Raw genomic sequence first — 24780 nt, 5'->3', positions numbered from 1 at the left:
GTGTTTCTCTTGTTTCCTTTACTACGATTCACCTTCAAGGAACAAATTTTTTTCAAAAATCTCTTGAGAAATTGCCTACTAGGAAATGATTAAATGGAACATCTCACTTATCTTTATCATGTACCCGAGATAGCTCCAGTTATGCAAAATATTATAACATGTTATCATTATTTGGCACCCCTTCCCCCCCAAAAAATAACTACGAGTTATTGAAAATATTTTAGTTTTATCACAACTTTGTGTCAAATAATGAGAACACTTGCTCAATAGACAGATAACCAGCATTACTGTGGTAGGAACTTTCCGTAGCATGTATAACAAAAATATATTTTGAAAATTATTTTCCTATTTCCAGTGCTTTCCGAAAACGTGTTTTTAAAGATAAACACCCAAGAATTTTCGGATTGGGGGGGGGGAAGGAATAGACTAGCTCTGCTTCAAAGACCTTGTAATAGTTTGTGGAAACTATGATACTCCTAGAAGGTTACTAATTTTATTGATCACTTGAGCATGAATTTGGGAAACAAAAGAGAACATCTTTGGATTTTCTGAACTTCCCACGACAGAAATAAGAGAAATCACACGAATAGCACATTGTGGTACACGTTAATAATTTTTATTTAGTTCTAAATAAGTTACGATATATTTTGAATGCCTAATGATGTGGGAAAAGGAAAGAGAAATGCGTTGATTGAACAATGAATCCTACACAAGTTCCTGCCTATGATGGGGCATATATTCTGCCAGAATTGTTGCAAAACGATAAGTAAATATTGAAATACGAAGCACCTAATGCAGCAACGAACATTATAGTGAAATTACACTTTTCGCACATATCCCTTCTATTATATTTTTGTCACTTCTTGATCAGGGACAGATATACGAAAAAACTATTTTCATTCGTTCATAACTCATTCTTATTCCTTGACCACGCTAACATAAAACTGAATTGATCATTTTAAATATTAAATAAATTCTTATTCAAGGAAACTTAATTTGATAATTCAAGATAAGGAGTGAAATGTTACTGTGAATTTTGTGAAAAGGACAGTAAAATTCTGCATTCCGTATTAAGAAATAATGTTACGTCTCTGAATTCTCATCATCATCATTCATAAAAAAAATCCATGGTTACAAGTGAACTTGTCCACTTGTTAAAAAAATATGGACGTTTGAACTCACGCAGACACATATTTGGCAAAGTACAACAAAAATAGTTCGCTAAGATAATAATTATGGGAAGAGTTCATCATAAGTAAATTGTAATGTAATTCTGTTGGCGATGTCCGTAAACTCTTTCGCTAAAGATACTTCTAAGGCTGGAATAATTTCTGGTAATAATATATCAGAATTTTCGTTGATCAGTCTGTTCGTCGTTTCGCCTGAAAAGAAAAAGAAATAATTAATTCAAAGAATTGAATTGGCCATTTGCAAAACCTGTTATGTTTGTGTAAACATAATGTTGAGAAATGAACAAAAACATATTCCAAGTCCTATGCAGAAGGCAGATATGTGATTCCTATTGTACAATGCTCGTAAACTCTTTTTGAAATAAAGCGTAAATGCAAATAATTCTAGCTGAAAGGATAATCAAAATGCTGGAAATTGTTTTGACATAACAGTTTGCTGCTGTACGATGGACATGGTATAGTTTGCAAGCATTGAGGCTGAAAAGAAAGACGGTGGACCTGTAACAGAAAATTAAAATAAACAAATAGTGTAATAAGAAAGAAAACAAGTATTTTATCCATTATTATCATTAAGCTATTATTTATTTATTTATTTATTTATTTATTTATTTATTTATTTATTTATTTATTTATTTATTTATTTATTTATTTATATTTATTCATTTATTATTTAAAAGCTTTTCATTCCTCTCCATGATGGGGTGGCGCGGGCTACCTAAACAGCAAGACCCTCTCTGTGACCAAGAGATGCGAGCGAGATGATGAGGTGTGATGGAGAAGTGTGGTGGGATGAAGGAGGTGAAAAATGAAGGGGATGGAGGAAGGATTGGGCCTGATAGCTAGTTTTATTTAATTTTTTGTATGACAATACAATATTTGCATTTGGATACTGAGCAGACTAGAAACACAGAACTGAACAGCAAAGATAACAAATGCAACAAAATAGTTGAGCTGATTTTAACATAAATGCAGATGTGAAAAACTGTGTGCCCACTAACTACTGTTGAAACGTTGGAAGTACATGTACATGCAGTGATAGATGCATAAATTATGAATTGCTTAAGACATTGAATACTTGAGAAGAATATTACATGACAAGACTGCGGGGCTAATGGTGAGGTGAGCCAGCAGTTTGTCTAGACGTATAACAGATTCCGCGTACGATTACGTAAGTGGTGGGGGTGGGGTAGGGTAGGGAGTGTAGTTGTTGTGGTAGGATTAAGGATGAGGGTTTACTTCAGTACAGTCTATTCTTATGGCGGCTACTGGTCTGTGCGTTGACAGAGAATACGTCGCCAGTGAGCTGGGAATAGGGTGTATAGGAGGGGGGGGGGGAATAAAATATTCTAATTCCTCCCCTGAAGGAGGAAGCGGGCCTCTTAGACGGTAAGACCGCCTCTCTGGCCGGAAGACTTGTTACAGTGGAGGAGATGCTCGGAAAAGATAAGGGGGTTGGCGGCCGTGGCCTATAAGGGGGGATACTTATTTATTTATTTATTTATTTATTTATTTATTTATTTATTTATTTATTTATTTATTTATTTATTTATTTATTTATTTATTTATTTATTTATTTATTTAATTTATTTATTTATTTATTTATTGTCCGGCTCCATGGCTAAATAATCAGCGTGCTGGCCTTTGGTCACAGGGGCCCCACGTTCGATTCCCGGCAGGGTCGAGAATTTTAACCAACATTGGTTAATTTCGCGGGGCTGGGTGTATATGTTGTCTTCATCATCACTTCATCCTCATCACGATGCGCAGGTCGCCTACGGGTGTCAAATCAAAAGACCTGCACCTGGCGAGGCGAACATGTCCTCGGACACTCCCGACACTAAAAGCCATTTCATTTTCATTTATTTATTTATTTATTTATTTATTTATTTATTTATTTATTTATTTATTTACTTTATTTACCTTATTTTGCTTGGCGTAGTTGAGGCCATGAAGCCTTCTCTTGCGAAGATTAACAATTGCATGAAACTAATAGAATTTACAATAAATGGGAAATAGTATCCCATTTACCCCCCTCCCCCCTCTAGCGAGTACAGTGAATAGGTACGCGGTGACATCTGAAACGCCCGCTATGTGGATGTCGTAATAGTTATTTACTTTCTCGTAAGATGGCAGGAAGAGGCAGCTTTCGACTAAACTCTGAGTTTCCTCTTATCGCCAAGAGATGTCGCATATCTCCACAGTCATTCATTTTTTAAAACTCTTCACACACACGTGCTTCAAGTTTGTTTGTAAACACGACCGGTCCTGGCTAAGTTGTTGGTGACACAGAAATAGCTCATTTACTCGCAAACGATAGTGGAGAGAAAGTAATTCAGAGTGTGGAAATAATACAGGGGAAGAGTATGGTATAACTTCCAGTGAAGATACTGACGTTGGAGTAGGTGGATGCAGAGTGAGTCTCGGCCACATCGCTTCTCGACGACTCTCACGTAACTCGGGATCAAACACACCTGTATTTTTTCGGCTGGGGTGCCATCACCTCTACTTGCAAACTCAGTCGGCCCAATAAAGCACAAACAGGCAGACGCCTAGTTGGCTGTCGCCTCCCCAATCATGTACTCCTGTCTCATATCAGGTGTGGACACCACCATCGCAGAACATACCATCAGGACAAAACTTCGCAAGTCCGGCTACCGAGTCCACGATGTCCGCCGTCTCATGGATCAAGCAACCTCCCAGCCTTCAACACAGCTACTGATATACCTACCTAATAGAGAAGACAAGCTGACCCTGGAAGCCCGTGGAGCAGAGATCGGCAATAGACGGTACTCAGTGGTAACAACACCAGACTACATACTCCAACAAATGATCGATAATCCCTATGCCGTTCCTACCGTCAACGAATCCCAACTCAAAACAGCCCACGAGCCCCCACCGCCTCCCACGTCCCTATCATCCACATCAACCACTACTACTACCACCATCACTACCTCGGCCTACACCCCCCACCATACTCCCACTTTCACTACCACGACAACTCATCCTACCCCAATAATGTCAATAACCACCACCTCCCCAAGCCCCTCACCGCCCAGCTATCAACAAACCCCTACTAGCCAAGAAAACGCAACCAGCACAACGCAGCCAGCCACACAAGAACAAGAAACCGCCGCAACTCCAGCACATCAGCAGCCACCAGCTCCAGCGCCGAGCTGTGTCATCAGGGGAATCGAACCAACTTTAACAACAAGTGACATCCAGCAAGAACTGAAATCTGCAGGCGTATCAGTACTCCGAGCGTACCGCATATACAGCAGGAATGGCCCGACCTACATGGTACGAATCCAACTCGCCACAGAAGAAGAAGTACAACAGCTAATAACCACCGGCGTCCAAATTAATAGCCAGTATCACAGAGTGGAACACTCCCGCTCCCCGCCCCAATCTACACGCTCCCCTCCTAATATCCCGCACCGCCGCCCCCGGCCGCCCCCGGCCGCCCCGCCACAGCAAACCATACACCTACCCATCCCTCAAACCAACTTCCTACTACCACCACTCCCAATTCTAGATCTTCTCCGCCTCCTAGCCACGTCCATCACCAACATCACAACAACCCTCCATCTCCTTACATCCCAACTCTACCACTACAACCCCTACCCAACCCACATCTAACTAGCAATCTATGTCCAATATATGTACTAGTAAACCAACCAAACACATTGTACTCGTAAAATTATTGTAAGCAACCTAATGTACGTAACTCATATGATGTATTTAACCCAGAAATCTCAATAAAAAGCACAAGAGCAGATGCTGCACCCTTAGCCAAGGGGCCAAATCCCTACACATCTACAAAATCAAAGCCTCTTCCTTTTAACCTCAAATTCCCATCAAATCCCCAAACTCCACCAAATCTCCTGGCCAGAGAGAAGGCGTAAACTTCTAGGTGGCCCGCCCCTCCCCTTCGGGGAGGGGAATGAAAACATCCCCCTTGGTCCTTGGCCTTGGTCTCGGCCATCCCTCGTACTACGCATGTCCACGCATTTTTTCGGCTGGGTGGCGCTCCTTCTTGCTGCGGCTCAGTCGGCCCAAGAATAATCACATGGGCAGACGCCTCGTTGGCTGTCGCCTTCCCTCATCATGCTGTCTGGTTAAGAATGTGGACACTCATTATACTCCGGCTCAACTCCGCAATTGGCTGTGTGATAACAATGTCCCAACTTCTGTGGTCCTACGACTTCAAGATGCCTCCTCGGGCCAACCTTCACCGGACATCGTGGTGTTCTTTAGTTCCCCAGCCTTTGCGACGAGCACCCTCCGCTCAGGCTATTTATACCTCCTTTATTCTCACCATACCGTTCTCCCTACTCCGGCCCATATTCTCGAGCAACTCACCTCCGATCCTGATTTCTCTATTAAATTTCCCTCCCTGACGCAGCCTCCCACTACCTCCGTTTGTTCTTCCTTGTCTGCCCCTCCTCCTGTCACTACCACCGTCACTACTGTCACAGCTTCAGTTACTCCTTCCCCGTCTTCTGCAACTTCCGGTGTTCCGTCTGCTTCTTCCTCTACCGTTACGTACAGTCACCCCTCCCCTATCATGTCCACCACCACGACCTCCTGCACTTCGACCTTCACTACATCTCAATCGTCGACTGCAAATCACCTGGATGTTACACTCGCAGCTCCGTACGTCTCCCGAGCAACTGAAGACCCCTCTACGTCAACCTCTCAACCGTCCTTCTCACCGAGCTGTGTCGTCCGTGGGATTGCACCCGACGTTTTGGACCAGGATATCCTTCACGAACTACAACAGGAGGGAGTCCCTGTCAGACGGGTATTTCGCATCCTCAACACTGATGGCCCGACTTTTATGGTACGCCTTCGCCTCGCCTCCCTTGCTGATGTGGACCGTCTTCTCACCACCGGCGTCCGTTTTCGAGGACGCCTCCATCGGGTGGAGCGTTCTCGCTCCCCCCCGCGGCTTGCTGGATCTACCCGTTTCCCGTCTCCTCCTTCTCCTACGCTCTCGTCGCCACCCATCCCACCACCATCCACCATCCACCCCCCAGTTCCCCAGCCTCACTTCAGCCTACCGCCTCTCTCTATAATTGAACTTCTCCGTCTCCTTGCCACTTCCCTTACGAATATCACAACTAATTTGTATTATCTCCTTCTTCAATACTATCCCTGTCCTTCCACTTATGCCTACTTTCCGAACCCTCTCCATGTTCCTCAACAACATCTGTAAATATTTTTGCGTTTTCTCAGTAACGCCTTCCAATTCTGTAATGCGCGCCCGAGATGCCTAGCAGTATCAATAAAGTTTTCGTATCTGGTGTTGGTGGGGTTCGCTTGGGCGGGGGCCCTGCGGGTCCTCCCTGGGTTCCGCCTTGTTGGTTGTGGTGTCCCCTCGCCTCTTCCGTAACTCTTCTCCTTATATTGTATGTACGATACATACTCCACTGTGGTTTACTTTCTTATACTTTTTTCCCTGCCGAAGGCCGAAGAGCTCCTAGTTGAGCTGATGGCCCGCCCACCCTCTGAGGGTGGGAATGAAATAACTTGATGATGATGATGATGATGTCTCGGCCCACACGTGGCCACGGCTCTACCGTGGTCCTACGCCTCTGTATTCGAGAGACGGAGAGGGGCTGGTTCCCACCGCCGGCTGTGCGGAGAATGGTTTCCATCTCCTGCACTGAGGCAAATGCCGGAACAGTTCTTTGTACAGTCCAAGGCGGCCAAACCCCTCACCTTAGCCGAGCATCTCCTTCACCGTAACAAATCTCCTGGCCGAGAGACGGCGTCACCGTCTAGGAGGCCCGCCTCCCACTTCAGGGGACAATTTAAAACAATTTAGTAGCATTCTGGATTCAACACGTGTAATTATGTCTGACGGAACTTTAACGCTTTACTATGCTCGACGATGCCGAAATATAAATATTATAAGCCAGAAAACTGAATCTTAGTGAGGCTCAGATTTTCATTATGCTACAACTGTTTGACCAGTTAGGTAAGGGCAGCATCGCACCTGCGCTCAACGCACTAGCTTCGCACTCGTTTCCAAAATCAAACATGTCGGACACACATATTAACATCAACGCACCTTCTACTTCCAATATTCCACAACCACACGGCACATTCCCGCAAATTCACTTCACCAACTGCACAGTAAACAATTTGTATTTGAAGCTAGGTTATGATAACCTTCTATCAAAGCTTTGAAAACATATGGCATTGTCAAGGTCTCTCTGATCCACTCACGGAAAATCAATAACCCGGCGCATGCGCTCTGTTCAGTAACCTCAGCTGTCAAGCGACATCTCGATAGAAATTAATGAATATTTTTTAAAAAAATTCTAATTTTCGTCGAGCATAAACATTCGTATGCAACTCGCTTATAATGGTAATTAAGATATATTTGTGCTGAAAAACTCTTTCCTCGTCTCACATCAATAACATCACTCGTTAGGTACTTCCCCGCATCATTCGAAGGGAAATCCCCGACTCACGTACACAATATAAATTCTATATCCTACTACAACTTCAAAATTGGTACACAATTCCTACGCCTGATGAATATCTACATCTACAGGAAAAGTGGGGACAAAGAAAGAAAGGAAGAAGAAGAAGAAGAAGAAGAAGCATAGAGTGGCCAGTGAGTACGGGTGGGTGAAAATGTATATTTTTCTCATAATAACTTCGCATGGCCTTTGCATTCTTTAATTTAGTTATATTATGACATTTCCGTGCTGGAGAAACTACCGAAGTTTTAATGAAAACTCCCGACATTTTTTCTTACAATCTTCCCATTTCTTTACTTGCAGACTTGGCAACGTGTCGCTCGTCTTGTTTGCTTTCACCCTCCTTGGATTTTATCTCCCATATTTTCTTTCTTAATCCGTTTACCCTCCAGGCTTGGTTTTTTATCTTGGATTCACCGAGGGATCCACCTCTACCTCCTCAAGGACAGTGTCCTGGAGCGCGAGACTTTGGGTCTGAGGATACAACTGTGGAGAAGGACTAGTACCTCGCCCAGGCCCCATCACTTGCTATGCTCAACAGAGGCCTTCTGGGGATGGAAAGAGAGAAGGAAGGGGCCGTAACTTCAAGTTAGGTACAATCCCGACATTTGCCTGGAGGAGAAGTGGGAAACCACGGAAAACCACTTTGAGGATGGCTGAGATGGGAATCGAACCCGGACCTCCGGGGGTGGCAGCAAATTGCACTAACCACTACACCACAGAGGTGAAAATCCCCAATATGCCTTGCCCTGCTTCGTACATTTTCTCTGTAAATCTCAAGTTCATTTTCAATTCTTTATACCTCCATTACGTCCATTTGCTTGAATGAACTCGTTCCTTTCCAGTTTTTTAGTTGGTGTTCGCAATATATGATCTGGTGCGGCTCATTCAAATATACCTACCAAGGGAGTTAACTACATAAATTTCTTCAACTCATGCAACCCTCTCTAAATATAAAATCCAAGTCAGTTCGGAGAATCAAACGTAGATCTCCGAGAACGTAAACGCCAACAGCTATGCTGCATGTAATTACGAATGCTGCCTATATCATATTTTGCAAACATATTGAGTTAGAAATCGTGCCACTGCGGTTCAGGCGGTAGCGTGCCGGGCTCTCACAACAGTGTTCCGTGCTTCAAATCCTGGTCACTCTATGTGACATTTGTGCTGGACAAAGCCTTTTCTTAGTTGCTTTACGTCGCACCGACACGGATAGGTCTTATGGGGACGATGGGACAGAGAAGAGCTACGAGTTGGAATGAAGCGGCCGTGGCCTTAATTAAGGTATGAAAAGTAAGGTGTGAAAATGGGAAACCACGGAAAACCATCTTCAGGGCTGCCGAGAGTGGGGTTCGAACCTACTATCTCCCGGATACTTGATACTGGCCACACGTAAGCGACTGCAGCTATCGAGCTCGGTCTGGACAAAGCAGATGCGGGGCAGGTTTTTCTCCGGGTGCTCAGGTTTTCCCCGTCATCTTTCATTTCAGCAACACTCTCCAATATCATTTCATTTCATCTGTCAGTGTCCGCCTCCGTAGTGAAACGGTTAGTGTCATTAGCTGCCGTCCTGGGGGGCCCGGGTTCGATTCCCGCTACTGCCAGAAATTTAAGAACGGCACGAGAGCTGGTATGTGGTTGAAATGGTACATGCAGCTTATTTCCACTGGGGGTGTGCCTGAAAAGAGCTGAACCACTTCGGGCAAGTTGGTAGTGCGATTAGGGGCGCGCAGCTGTGAGCTTGCATCCGGGAGATAGTGGGTTCGAGTCCCATTGTCGGCAGCCCTGAAGATCGTTTTCCGCGGTTTCCCATTTTCGCACCAGGTAAATGCTGGCACTGTACCTTAATTAAGGCCACGGCCGATTCCTTCCAACTCCTATCCTATCGTCGCAATAAGAGCAATCTGTGTAGGTGTGACGTAAGGCAAAATTATAAATTAAAAAAGTAATTGCCCCAGAGGGGTGTGGTAGGCTTCAGCAGCCGGCATAGTTCCTATTCTCGCCGCTAGATGACTGGAAACAGGCTGTAGATATTCATTAAGTTAGAAATCTTTTGCATTTTACTATAGGATACGTAACGTTGTAGAGATTGTTGTCTATTTCCGAATATGACTACGAAATAAATAAATTAATCTTACCAAGCGTCGGATCACCATTAAAAAGGTTGCTCAAGTGAATGTCTGCATTCCCAACTTGAAGTTTAAACTTCATTCTCTCGAACTCAAGGAAGGTTTCGTTATTCTTCAGTATCTTCGTGCCTTTCATGTGGACATCGCATTTGTAGTTCTCTGTAAAAGAAAGAAAAAGATAAAATGGTTACTTCAGATTGTAATGGACAATTAAGGCCCGCTATATCTACTGAAAATGACAGTAGTATCCAGTATGGTATTTTCAGTTTCCCTCTACGGATCAGAAACGTGGGATCTTCATGCTACAGACTTGAAGAAAATCGATTCTTTTGAAGTATGGTGCTAGCGATTAGCGTTGCGCATGCATTTCACAGCATTTCACACCGACGATTCAGTGGTGATGACAAGAGGAGATAGAGAAGAAAAAGGAAGTGAAATATTGCAAGATGCAATGTTCGATAAGGATATCCGTAGAAGTGTACAAGTGGCAAATACTTTCTAAGGGACCTGGTGTGGTACAGAGAAGTTCCTATGAAATGTAAAGAGATAATATTCAACATGTACTATACCCCGATATTAACGTATGTATAAGAGACTTGGACATTGGCAGCAAGAGATGAGATGAGGGTACAGATCTCTGCACATGGTTATGAGGGTATTTAAGGGTTGTAGTATGGATGTAAAAGAGGGGGCATATAAGTCTCTTGTAAGACCACAACTAGAGTATGGATCCAGTGTACGGGACCCTCGTCAGGATTACTTGATTCATAACCGGAAAAAATCCAAAGTAAAACAGCTCGATTTGTTTTGGGCGATTTCCGACAAAAGAGTAGCGCTACGAAAATGTTGCAAAAGTTTGGGCTGTGAAGACTTGTGAGAAAGAAGACGAGCTGCTCGACTAAGTGGTATGTTCCTAGCTGTCAGTTGAGAGATGGCATGGAATAACATCAGTAGGCGAATAAGTTTGAGTGGCGTATTTAAAAGTATAAAAGATCACAATATGAAGATAAAGTTAAAATTCAAGAGGACAAATTGGGGCAAATATTCATTTATAGGAAGCGGAGTTAGGGATTGGAATAACTTACCAAGGGAGATGGTCAATAAATTTCCAAATTCTTTGCAATTATTTAAGAAAAGGCCAGGAAAACAACAGATAGGGAATATGCCACCTGGGCGACTGTCCTAAATGCAGATCAGTATTGACTGATTGAGAGCAAAATTCAGGCCAGTGAGATGAAGTTCCTACGGAGTATAGTAGGAAAGATAAGGAGAGACAGAGTAAGAAAAGAGTTAGGGGTAGGAAAACTAAGTGATAGTTTAAAGAAGAATACATTGTGATGGTTTGGAATGTTATGAGGATGGAGGAAGGAAGGATACAAAAACAAGTGTAGAAGGCTAAGATAGAGGGAAAGAAGGTAAGATGGATGGACCCTTGTCAAGATCAGTATGAGGAAAAGAAGACTCGACTGGAATACAATTACTGAAGAGGAGTGGTGGAAGGAGAGGTAACGGTGGAGAAGTGCCATCAACACCCGGATCTGGCAGGAGCTGGACAAATGAAAATGATGATGGTTTCATTATAAACCAGCTCAACCCCAGAATAGGATCATTATCAACGAAGTGTTTTACAATTCTTTGGACACACTGTGCGGCGTGGGAATGACAGCATGGGAAAGATGCTTTCTTGGAAATGTTCCCAGCAAGAGAGATGATGGACAAGTTCCCACTCGATGGTCGACCGTTATCAAGAACACAATTGTGTTGAACGTTTCTGGTGCAGCACGTCTGGCCGATTACTGCAAGAGATGGAGACAACTGGTATTCCGTGGTTTCCCATTTTCACATCAGGCAAATGCTGCGGCTGTACCTTAAGTCGTGCCACCGCCACTTCCTTCTCATCGATTTGTTCTGAGTGATTTCCGATAAAAGAGTAGCGTTACAAAAATGTTGCAAAGTTTGGGTTGGGAAGAATTGAGAGAAAGAAGAAGAGCTGCTCGACTAAGTGGTATGTTCCGAGCTGTCAGCGGAGAGATGGCGTGGAATGACATTAGTAGACGAATAAGTTTGAGTGGCGTTTACAAAAGTAGGAAAGATCACAATATGAAGATAAAGTTGGAATTCAAGAGGACAAACTGGGGCAAATATTCATTTATAGGAAGGGGAGTTAGGGATTGGAATAACTTACCAAGGGAGATGTTCAATAAATTTCCAATTTCTTTGAAATCATTTCGGAAAAGGCTAGGAAAGCAACAGATAGGGAATCTGCCACCTGAGCGACTGCCCTAAATGCAGATCAGTATTGATTGATTTTGATTTTGATTTTGATCGTCGCCATAAAACCTATCTGTGTCGATGCGATGTAAAGCCGATTGTAAAAGAAGAAGCAGAAAACACACAACCACTCAATCATACTCGAACTTAAATTTTGGTCACTAAGTCCAAAAGCAAAAAAAAACCACCTTCTGTTCTGTACTTTGCAAGTGGAAATATCTTACAGCACAACTCAGCATCTTGATATTCTGACAATCTTGAACACAGCTGTTACTACATATGATGACATAATTTGCTGAAGAAAGGAGGATGATTTAGTAAGTGGTGTTGGGTGCAGGAAGTAATCTTTTGTGGACCATGAGATGCAAGATTTTCGGTCTAAGCATTCATGTCGCCTATGAGAAGCATTACATTGTGCGCGACCAAATTATAGATCCAAAGTAGCCTCCAGTTATAAGCACCCATTCTGAGCACTGGTGTGGGAAACTTCTTCGGTAGGTCAAATGGTAAGAGATCGTAGGAAGGAAGGAGAAAGTCAAAGAATATGTGGCAGAGCTTGAAAACCACAATTTGGCTCCAGAAATATTCCCTTCATCCATCTAAGAACATATTGTTTTTGTTTGAGGCATCAGTCCATAGACGTTTGATGCAGCCCTCCATGCCACACTACCCTGTGCTAATATTTTTATTTCTACGTAATTATTACATACTTCATCTGTTCTAATCTGTTTGTCATATTCATACCTTGGTCTACCCCTACCGTTATTACGGAATACACTCCCTCAGAAACAAACTGAACAAGTGTTGGGTGTCCCATGATGGTATCCTACCTTTCTATCACTTCTTCTCGTGAAATTTCGCCGAATTGATTTTTTTTTCCAGTTCCATTCAGTATATCTTTACTCTTGATTCTATCTACCCATTTCACCATCAGCATTCTTCTGTAACACCACATTTCAAAGGATTCTATTCTCCTTATTTGTGAGCTAGTTATTATCCATGTTTCATTTCTGAACATTGGCATGCTCCAGAAAACAGTACCGGTATTCAAAATCATATTCCTAATTTCTATATCAGTTTTCGGAGTGAACAAATTTATTTTCTTCCTTGCTTGTGGATAGTCTGCATTTTATGTCCTCCTTACTTCTGCCATCATTAGTTCTTTTGCTATACAAGTAACAATATTCATCTACTTCCTTTAAGACTGCATTTCCTAATCTAATGTTATTTTTTTGTATCGCCCGATTTCGTTCGACTGCACTCCACTAATATTGGCTCGGATTTTTTTATTTATTTTACCTTCTACTCCTTCCCCGAGACTCTGCCCATACCATTCAGTAATTTCTCCAGATTTTATTCAGATTCATATAAAATAACAACATCATCGGCAAATCTCGGAGTTTTGGTTTCCTATCATTGGATTACGACACCCTTTCCAAATTTATCTTTCATTTTCATTACCGCTTGTTCTGTATTAACACTGAAAAGGATAGAGGACAAATTTCAGCCTTGCCTCACTCCTTTTTCGACTAATATATTTGAGGATGAACCCAGTTATCACTCACACACATAATTATAATCAACAACGACTGACAACACTACACTAATTACTAGCTATTTACAAAACCCTCTTGTCTTCACAGCGGGTCTCATGCTATGAGTTTTGCATAATCATTCGGGGCACGACACATTAGAACCCCTAGGATTTATGTTACTCTCGGTACATTATGGAAGAACGGGCTAGCCTGCACAGCGGTTATGCTATGAGTTCTCCATAGTCATTAGGGGCACGACACATTAGAACCCCTAGGATTTATGTTACTCTCGGTACGTTATGGAAGAGCGGGCTAGCCTGCACAGCGGTTATGCTATGAGTATTGCATAATCATTACGGGTACGACACATTAGAATCCATACGACATCTGTTACTCTCGCTACATTATTGGCCAACGGTCGGAGCCGTGTTGAAACACCGGATCCCGTGAGATCTCCAAAGTTAAGCGACATTGGGCGTGGTCAAGATTTGGACGGGTTGCCACGCGCTGTTGGTGGGGGTAAGGGAATGGAGGAGCGGAAAGGAATTGGCCACCCTACCGCACGTAAACTCCGCCTCAGGACACCTCTGCGGAGGTTCGGACCTGCCTTCGAGCAGAATACACCCTTACCTTACCTACATTATTGAAGAGTAGGCTTTCTTGCACAACGGTTATGATATGAATATTGCATAATCATTAGCGGTACAGCCCGTTATAACCCCTAGAATTTATGTTAATCTCAGTACATTGTAGAAAAACGGGCTGTATGGCACTAATAACCAAACTATATTGCATTCTACTTAAACTCTGAGGTCTACTGATGATCATTAATGCCTTTCTTCCGCTTTATACTCACTGAAAGTCCCAGTAAGGCGACCTTTACCGAAGACGTTGAAGATCAGAATGTTCATACGGAGCTGGTAGTCTCCTTCGAAGACGATCTTCGGCAGCAGTAACTTCACATCAAATGTGTTTGCTTCGAGATCAGCCCTGAAACAGGAGATAAGGGGACGTTCTAGAGAGACAAGCATCGTACCACAAATGCTTTCCAAGAAAAGGAATTAAACACAAGGCAATATCCTACACTAATCGTAAAACTATCCATCTCTTAGATATTTTCTTGTCTTTCTTCTTTCGTTATCGTGACATTTATTACCACGATATTATTTTGGACATATATTGTTTACTAATAACTGTTCTTCGTTGTAATTCTTAGTAATTTACATTTTCGTCCATTTTCCTTACGCATACATTACCACATAAATAACTTGCAATTGCAATGTATTTAAAAAACCACTATTATCATTATTATCATGGCTAAATATGTATATACGTATGAGCAAAAATGTTTTCATATTATGAAGTAAAATATAGACACATTTTTTTTATTACAAAAATGGTGACAAATAATGCTAATAATATTTGGTTGTTTTTAACAGTTGACTTTACATCGCACCAACACGGATAGGCCGCATGATGACGATGGTATTGTAAGTGGCTATGGATTTGCCTGGTGTGAAAACGGGAAACCACGGAAAACCATGTTCAGGGCTTTCGAACCGACTATCTACCGGATGCAAACTGATAGTTACATAACCCAAACCGCACAGCCACTACTAATCTGCATTTAGGACAGTCGCCCAGGTGGCTGATTCTCTAATTTGTCGTTTTCCTAGCCTTTTCTTTAATGATTTCGAAGAAATTGGAAATTTATTGAACATCTCCCTTGGTAAGTTTTTCCAATCCCTGACTACCCTTCCTGTAAATTAATATTTGCCCAAATTTCTCCTCTTGAATTCCAACTTTACCTCCATATTGTGACCTTTCCTACTTTTAAAGACACCACTCAAACTTATTCGCCTACTGATGTCCTCCCACGCCATCTCTCCGCTGACAACTCGGAACATACCACTTAGTCGAGCAGCTCGTCTTCTTTCTCCCAAGTCTTCCCAGCCCAAACTTTGCAACATTCTTGTAACGCTACTCTTTTGTCAGAAATCACCCAGAAAAAATCAAGCTGCTTTCCTTTGGATTTTTTCCAGTTATTGAATCAAGTAATCCTTGTGAGGGTCCCATACACTGGAACCATACTCTAGTTGGGGTCTTATCAGAGACTTATATGCCCTCTCCTTTACATCCTTACTGCAACCCCTAAACACCGTCATAACCATGTGCAGAGATCTGTCCCCTGTGTTTACAATCCCATTTATGTGATTACCCCAATGAAGATCTTTCCTTATATTAACATCTAGATACTTACAATGATCCCCAAAAGGAGATTTCACCTCATCAACGCAGTAATTAAAAATCAGAGGACTTTTCCTATTTGTAAAACTCACAACCTGACTTTTAACCCCCTTTATCATCATACCATTCCCTGCTGTCCATCTCACAACATTATTGCGGTCACGTTGCAGTTGCTCACAATCTTGTAAGTTATTTATTACTCTATACAGAATAACATCATCCGCAAGAAGCCGTACCTCTGATTCCACTCCTTTACTCATATCATTTATATATAAGAAAACATAACGGTCCAGTAGGCCTAATACTGCCTTGAGAAATTCCCCTCTTAATTATTACAGGGTTAGGCGTACTGTGGAATTCTGGGATTAAGGGTAGATTATTAATAATAATGTTATTTGCTTTACGTCCTACTAACTACTTTTACGGTTTTCGGAGACGCCGACATGCCGGAATTTTGTCGTGCAAGAGGTCTTTTACGTGCCAGTAAATCTACCGACACGAGGCTGAAGTATTTGAGATCCTTCAAATACCACCGGTCTGAGCAAGTATCGAACCTGCGAAGCTGGGGTAAAAAGGCCAGTGCCTCAACCTTCTGAGTCACTCAGCCTGGAGGGTAAATTATTACTAGCATTTACGTTGAGATCTGAGCTGCAGTGAGATAATTCTTGGTTCAGGGAATATACAGGGATTACACAAGGCTGCAATCATCCACCTTTGTTATTCTGCATTTAGGGCTGTCGCCTAGGTGGAATATTCGCTATAAATATTGTGTTCCTTTTCCCTTTACTTCCCAGGATTTGTTTTTTCCCTGGGACTCAGCGAGCGATCCTACCTCTACCGCCTCAAGGGCGGTATCCTTGAGTTTGAGTCTTCGAGTCGGGGGCGGGGGGGGATACAACTGTAGAGGAGAAACCAGTACCTCGCCCAGGCGCCTCACCTGCTATGCCGAATACCATACATCTGACAATGCTCTTCCTATCCATTTTGTCTTTAAGACAGGTCATGAGGTTTCAGTGAAGCGTGGAATCATTATTTTGCATTAAAAGTGAGGTACCAGATAGCACATTGATTGAGACAAGGGTTACGGACCTTGTATGAGTTTCGTGCACATGGAAGTCAGAATAAAACACAAGTGCATACCAAGAAGACCTGCAAAACTTTCTGTTGGTAGCTCCTGGCCCTAGAGTGGGCCAGTGAATTAATTATGGGTTATGTTATATGTCGGGACTCAGGCTATGAAGCTTGATGTTCTATTCGACCATACGAACTACATTCATCTGAATTTGAAATGGTTTAACTCATTTCACTGACAACTAAGCTTACAACTAGATTCTTATAATAAATTACAATGATCTTGTCACAAACTGACTTTAACCTGGTATATAGCCTAGAGTAGGTATGAAGGCTATTTTATATTAATATACTACTTAAATTTTATATACCTATTCCAGTGAAAGTTTTGTACTTTTGAACATCCATTTCCAGCATTGTGTTTTATAAAGGAAATGCAGTTGACATGCTCCTAATTTCATCACTTAGGAAATTCCAGGTGTGAGTTGCGGAGACTACGTATGATTTACTATAGTCAGCTGATTGGTGAATGGGTATAATTATCACCGCTCCAGATAAGGAACTCGTTTGTCGACTTGTAGAAGTAGACAGGCCATTAAACCGAGAGGCAAGGTATGCTGGAGTATTTAGGGTCAGTATGTGATGCAAGATGGTGACAGATCGAAGATTCCGTCGCTCTTTCGAACGTGATATTTCGAGTTCGGAGAACTCTGACGAGGTACAATCAATCAGTCACCATTGGTCTGCGTTTAGGGCAGATTCCCTGTCAGTTGTTTACCAAGTCTTTTCTCGAATAATAACAAAGAACTCGGAAAATTATTAAATATCTCCCTTGATAAGTTATCCCATTCCCTACTCCCCTTCCTATAAATGAATATTTGCCCCAACTTGTCCTCTCGAATTCCAACTTTATCTTCAGCTGTGATCATTCCTACTTTTAAAAACACCGCTCAAACTTATTCTTCTACTAATGTTATTCCACGCCATCTCTCTACCGAAAGCTTGGAACATACTACTTAGTCGAGCAGCTCGTCTCCTTTCTCCAAAATCTTCCCAGCCTAAAATTTGCAACATTTTTATAACGGAAATCACCCAGAACAAATCGAGCTGCTTTTCTTTGGATTTTTTCCAGTTCTTGAATCAAGTAATCCTGGTGAGTGTCTCAAATACTGGAACCATACTCTAGTTGGGGTCTTACCAGAGACTTATATGCCCTCTCCTTTACATCCTTAGTACACTCTCATAACCACGTGCAGAGATGTGTATCCTTTATTTACAATCCCGTTTATGTGATTACCCCAATGAAAAGCTTTCCTGATATTAACACCTAGACACTTACATTGATCCCCAAAGGGAACTTTCACCCCTTCAACGCAGCAATTAAAACTTAGAGGAATTTTCTTATTTGTGAAACTCACAATGTGACTTTTAACCCCGTTTATCATCATACCATCTCACAACATTATCGAGGTCATTTTGCAGTTGCTCACAATTTTGTAACTTATGTATTACTCTATACAGAATAACATTATCCGCATAAACTTTATCTCTCATTCCAGTTCTTTCCTCGTATCATTTATATACGTAAATATTTCACAGTTCTAGCCCTTCAGACAAAGAGCTCAATATTGAAGACATCCTAGGGATATCAGCCACGAATTTTAGGTAAATAAAATACAGTAAAGTATGAGAATATATTCGTTATTTATTCCTCAAAAATAAAATCCTTTTCTTAATCATCGTTATCCGGTCGATTTGATTGGCAGTGAGTCAATGCAGTTTCACTTAAGCTACATTCGGTGTGGAAATTTGTCAAAAAATAATAAAAACACCAGAGGGTGTTGAACCAAGGAACTGCATTTAGAAATGTTTTCTATTCATAGCCTTTTAGCCCTTCTACTTTCGGCACAATTGAGGAAATTGCTTAATTTTACGTTTTTTGTAGTATGGATACCCCTACTTTGTGTGTTAATAAGTGTTTTAAACAATAAAGAACATAAAGGTCCAATGATACTGCCTTGAGGAATTCCCCTCGTAATGATTACAGTATCAGATAATGCTTCACAATCATTAATTCTCTGCTGAGGAAATATGATCCAACAGTGTCTTTTCATGGATTGGTCTTAATGGCAGATTGTGCCGAAAGCCTGCAGTCTAATATCGTGGAACTTGAAAATAGGTGCAATGAGTATGGTATGAAAATTAGCCTCTCGAAGACTAAATTGATGTCAGTAGGTAAGAAATTCAACAGAATTCAATGTCAGATTGGTGATACAAAGCTAGAACAGGTCGATAATTTTAAGTATTTAGATTGTGTGTTCTCCCAGGATGGTAATATAGTAAGTGAGATTGAATCAAGGTGTCGTAAAGCTAATGCAGTGAGCTCGCAGTTGCGATCAACAGTATTCTGTAAGAAGGAAGTCAGTTCCCAGACGAAGCTATCTTTACATCGGTGTGTTTTCAGACCAACTTTGCTTTACGGGAGCGAGAGCTGGGTGGACTCAGGATATCTTATTCATAAGTTACAAGTAACAGACAAGAAAGTAGCAAGAATGACTGCTGGTGCAAGCAGGTGGGAACAATGGCAGGAGGGTACTCGGAATGAGGAGATAAAGGCTAATTTAGGAATTAACTCTATGGATGAAGCTGTACGCATAAACCGGCTTCGGTGGTGGGGTCATGTGAGGCGAATGGAGGAGGATAGGTTACCTAGGAGAATAATGGACTCTGCTATGGAGGGTAAGAGAAGTAGAGGTAGGCCAAGACGACGATGGTTAGACTCGGTTTCTAACGATTTAAAGATAAGAGGTATAGAACTAAATGAGGCCACAACACTAGTTGCAAATCGAGGATTGTGGCGACGTTTAGTAAATTCACAGGGGCTTGCAGACTGAACGCTGAAAGGCATAACAGTCTATAATGGTAATGTATGTATGTATGTAAACTTAAGATATACATTATGGGCTCCTTCAAGTTTCTTGGAACAGGCTCGTCTTGTCATGTGCCCCTGTAAATATTTCTATACAATGTTCTACATCTTGTATTTGTGTGCTTCATTCATCAAACGTGTCAGTTTAGAAACTCGGCCATAACCGGTTGACAGGTGCCTCATTAATGAGGCTTATTGAAGACCAGTTAACCTTCGTCTACCGTGACCATTAAGGCGGGAGAGTAAGCAGCTCATTACCGTTACTGGCAACTGTGTAGTGCTCTTAGAGGTAGGTAAAGCACCACGTCAATGCATAGAATTATATGTGAGTCAACAGAGGATCTGAAGACCTTCCTGAAAGGTATGAACATTATCTTGGTGAAAGTGTAAGTGCTATTAGAGCCTCGCCATACCGCGTATAATAAATAGCACTGTACTGCAGGCCCTCACAGACCTAAGCGCACAGAAAGAAGAAAACGAATTGTCGTTCTGTATAGGAAAATTGATATCACGATGTTTTGAATGGGTTGAAAAAAATTACAATCCTTAAGCAGCTCATATAGAGTTATCATTTTTTAAAATAATTTGCTTTACGTCGCACCGACACAGATAGGTCTTACGGCGACGATGGGACAGGAAGGAAGCGGAAATGGCCTTAATTATGGTACAACCCGAGCATTTGCCTGGTGTAAAAATGGCACTAAAACCATTTTCGGGGCTACCGACAGTGGGGTTCGAACCCACTATCTCCCGGATGGAAGCTCACAGCTGTCCGCCTGTATCCGCACGGCTAACTCGCCCTGTACAATTATTATTATTATTATTATTATTATTATTATTATTATTATTATTATTATTATTATTATTATTATTATTATTATTATTATTATTATTATTATTATTATTATTCTATCGATTTTGGCCAGCTGTGGACCACGTAAATAACTCCTCATGATTTAAACTTTCTTTGGCGCCAGTACTCCTTCATCCTCCTGCTTGCTGCTTCTTTTCTTTCAGCCGTCCATTGTTGTTTCTTCTTGGTCGCTGTTTCTGGCTCTAGGAAACCCTTAAATGTGTGTAGCTTGTTTCTGAAGGTGGTTCTATTGTGGATGTCTTGTTATTATTATTATTATTATTTCTCCGTTAGGGTCTTCTAGGGAGCATGTGACAATTTCAATGCTTCGTCGTTTGTTTTATCGTCTTCTTCCTCAAATACTCCACTTTCCCTCCTCGGAATATTTTTTGCTTGTTTTCTTTCCCTCCCGACCTCAGATTCCCTCCGTTCTTAACACTTTCTTTCTAAAATTCTCTCCCTCCCTCTGTTGCTTCTTCTTCTCTTATATTACTTATCTACAAATCTTTCTTGACTTCATGAATCCAGGTTGTTGTTGACTTCTTGATCCAAAGATATTCGAAGATATGTTTGGTTAACCTATTTTCAACCATTCTGTATAAATATCCAAAATATATCAATCGTCTCATCTGCATTGTTTCTGTTATGTTTTTTAAGTTCCGATATATTTCATCATTACTTCCTGATTTCCATAGTTCTGAAGTTCTTACCGGACCAAGTATTTTCCGTATAATTTTTCTTTCCAATGTTTCTAATTTATTCAGATTGTAATTCAGTACTAGTTTTTAATATTATTATTATTATTATTATTATTATTATTATTATTATTATTATTATTATTATTATTAATATTATTAGTATTATTATTATCATTATTATTATTATTTCTTCGTTAGGGTTTTATAGGGACTACGTGACAATTTCAATGTTGTTCCTTCTCCTTCCTCCAATTGTCCTTCGTCGTCTCGCTATGTTTCCTTTTCGTCTTCTCGAACCATTTTTAGCCTCTTTTCTTTCCCTCCCTACCTTGGAATATTTCCATTTTTAACACTTTCTTTCTAAACATCCCTCTCTGTTGCTTTTTCTCATCTTATATTGTTTTTTCCAAATTGTTCTTGACTTCATGAGGCCAGGTTATTGTTGACATCTTGCCCAAAAGATATGTTTGGTTAGCCTTTTGTTATACATTCTGTATAAATACACAAAAATACCGAGCATTTTCCGTATCATTTTTCTTTGCAGTGCTTCTAATTTATTCACCCAGTAATTCAGTATCGTATTATTATTATAATTACTGTTAGTCTAGCATTAGTCGTGTTCAAACACGAACAAGGCTCTCCCTTACAAAACGCTGTAGAAATGTCACCTTGACAATATCTGTACCTCATTACAAAGCTATTAGTAGTATAGTAGATAACTCGATCATAATTACAGGACTTATTCTTGGCGTTTTATCTGTTTCTAACTCTCCCTGTTACTGTTTCTTACACGGAACGATCATTTTCTAAAATAGGACGTATAAAGAACGTATAATGACTTGGGAAAGAGTTTTTAGACAGTAACATTTTAGAATGCAAACGTTTTTGAACAAGGCGCAAGTATCTCTTACCTGTTCTACAGTTATGTAGGTGAGTTGTATAAATTTTAGGGGTTCTCACAGTTCAGATATGCACATTTCACTGCAGAGCCGTTATGCGGGTAGAAAACACTTGCGCCTTGGTTAAATCCGTTTGCATTCTAATCTATTAGCGTATAAAATTCTTTTCACTACCCAATACAGACGCAGTGAGGTCAACCTTTTCAACCTCGAATATGTCAGTGTATTTACTATTGCCTTTGCATCCTAGAAAGCACTGCTCTGCAGCAGAATATGCATGCCCTGTTTGGTATAAATCATGTCATGCGAAACAGGTAGATATTGCTTTAAATGAAACCTGCCGGCTTATAACTGGTTTCCTAAAATCTACACCTTGTGATAAGGTATATTGCTTGGCTGGCATTGCTCCCTTAGATATTAGACGTGAAGTAGCTTCCAAACATGAAAAATCTAAAGTATACATTCCCCAAACATATCCATTACATGATTATCAACCTGCTCAACAACGATTGAAATCGGGGATAAGTTTTCTTCACTCTACTGAGTGCCTTTCGGAGTCGCCTCAATCATCAAGACTAACTTCATGGAGTTCCAGAAACCTTCATCTCAATGGATGGACGGATCCATCTGAAACTCTTCCACCCGGTTATGTAAAGTCGTGGTCTACATGGAAGAGTCTGAACAGGCTGCGGTCTGGGCTCGGTCGATCTAAGAACAATATGAAGAAGTGGAGTCTATCTAATGAGTCAACCGTCTGTGCCTGCGGATAAGAACAAACCATGGCACACTTCCTTCATTTCAACTCCTGCCCTCTCGTTTGCATCATGCAAGATTTAGTGAAGGCCACACCAAATGGTCTAGATCTTGTCAAATTCTGGTCCGATATAATTGTTTCTTTGTTTTTTTATGAGTTAGGCCTACCTAATTATTTCTCATTTTTAACTAATAATTTATATGATGTACTGCTTCTGATACGAATAAATAAAATAAAATCCTAGGAAGCATAATGGATAGTCTGAATTAATTAGACTCTGATATGAGTATAGAGAAGTTTAAAAAAATATTTAAAAAACACAAAAATAGAAGCACCTTTGTAGGTATTGGTGGTACTTTAAAGAACTGAACAGGAGAGGTGATACTTCAGGTAAAAAAGAGGTTACGAAACACTTGTCTTAAATTATTTTACTGCTCTGCAACAGTCTCGCAAAACGAGGGAAGTATTACAAGGTGTTGTGACACTTAAAAGGTTTACAACTGCAGCTCTGACTCTAAGGCCTGTATTCAGAAACGTCAGTTATTTTACCTGTTATCTTAGATTTCAAATACTCTGATAACATCATTATCTCGGATAACGATCACTTCTCTATTCACCACATAATTTATTTCCCCGGTTTACCAAAACAAAGTTTTCGTTTCAACCGGAATTTCAATCGTAAATTATTCATACTAATACATGGAAAACAAATGACTACGTGCTGTCGCCACTATCGAAATGTAAAGAAGTTTTTAATTCGATTCACGGTTTGTAAATCATTTATTGTAAATTATGTCTCCTATTGACCATAAACTAAGAAGGAAGCCTAATATGACTTTCCGAGGGAATGAATTGTTTGAATTGTTTTTTAATATGGTATCAGAAAGCATTTACATCATCCAAAATAAGAAAACAAATTAAAGCAAGGAAATACTCTTCAATTTTTAATTAAAAAGTCATTCAGTGGTGTACCATACTTACTTGAGATCTTCAATAATGAAATCAGAAGCTCCTTGTGCCTTAATATTCCTGATGAGAGCTTCTAAGAGGGCGCCTCTTGGACCTCGAGAGAGCTTCATTTCATCCAGGGCTAGAGGCTCTATTGGAGGAACTGCCAGTTCGGCAATACCTGAGTAAGAACATAGGAAAGATTTTTAGTGTTCTAAAACAGTATCTTGTTAACTTTAGGAACTTGGTACATTATTTTGGTTGTATGGTGTATGGCTTTTAGTGCTCACCAGATGCAGGTCTTTTGATTTGATGCCCGTAGGCGACATGCGCGTCGTCATGAGGATGAAATGATGATAAAGACGACACGTACACCCAGCCCCATTGTCAGTGGAATTAACCAATGATGGTTGAAATTCCCGACCTGCCTGGAATAGAACCCAGGACCCCTGTGACCAAAGGTCAGTACGCTAAACATTTAGCCATGGAGCCGGACATTTTGGTGGTGGTAGTGATTATTGTTTCAAGACGAACAGCTCTGAGAATCTCTGTACGAATTTGTATATGATGATAAACTAGAAATGTTGTAGTTCTTGTTGTGTGATTATGTTTTAACTTCATTCTATTATCACACTACTGTTAGTGACCATTGCCAACGCGATATTTCCCAACAGCGATGTATTTGTTAAAATAAATAATAATAATAATAATAATAATAATAATAATAATAATAATAATAATAATAATCAAGAGAGTCCCTCACTT

The 24780-nt window shown here is 40.8% G+C and overlaps 1 protein-coding gene across 1 annotated transcript in view; it reads right to left on the bottom strand.

Annotated features, from left to right (window-relative positions):
• Positions 1-1233: 1233 nt before the first annotated feature.
• LOC136885310 (protein takeout) overlaps positions 1234-24780 on the bottom strand; it is a 32176-nt gene continuing 8629 nt past the window's right edge. The window contains exons 3-6 of the mRNA XM_067157822.2: positions 24049-24196; positions 14473-14606; positions 9820-9969; positions 1234-1382 (exon numbers count right to left, since the gene is read on the bottom strand). Coding sequence (XP_067013923.2) covers positions 1234-1382; positions 9820-9969; positions 14473-14606; positions 24049-24196 — 581 coding nt within the window. The remainder of the gene's footprint in view (positions 1383-9819; positions 9970-14472; positions 14607-24048; positions 24197-24780) is intronic.

Source organism: Anabrus simplex, chromosome 14, assembly GCF_040414725.1.
Source record: "Anabrus simplex isolate iqAnaSimp1 chromosome 14, ASM4041472v1, whole genome shotgun sequence".
Classification (NCBI taxonomy): domain Eukaryota; kingdom Metazoa; phylum Arthropoda; class Insecta; order Orthoptera; family Tettigoniidae; genus Anabrus; species Anabrus simplex.
This window is presented reverse-complemented; position numbering and strand designations above follow the sequence as displayed.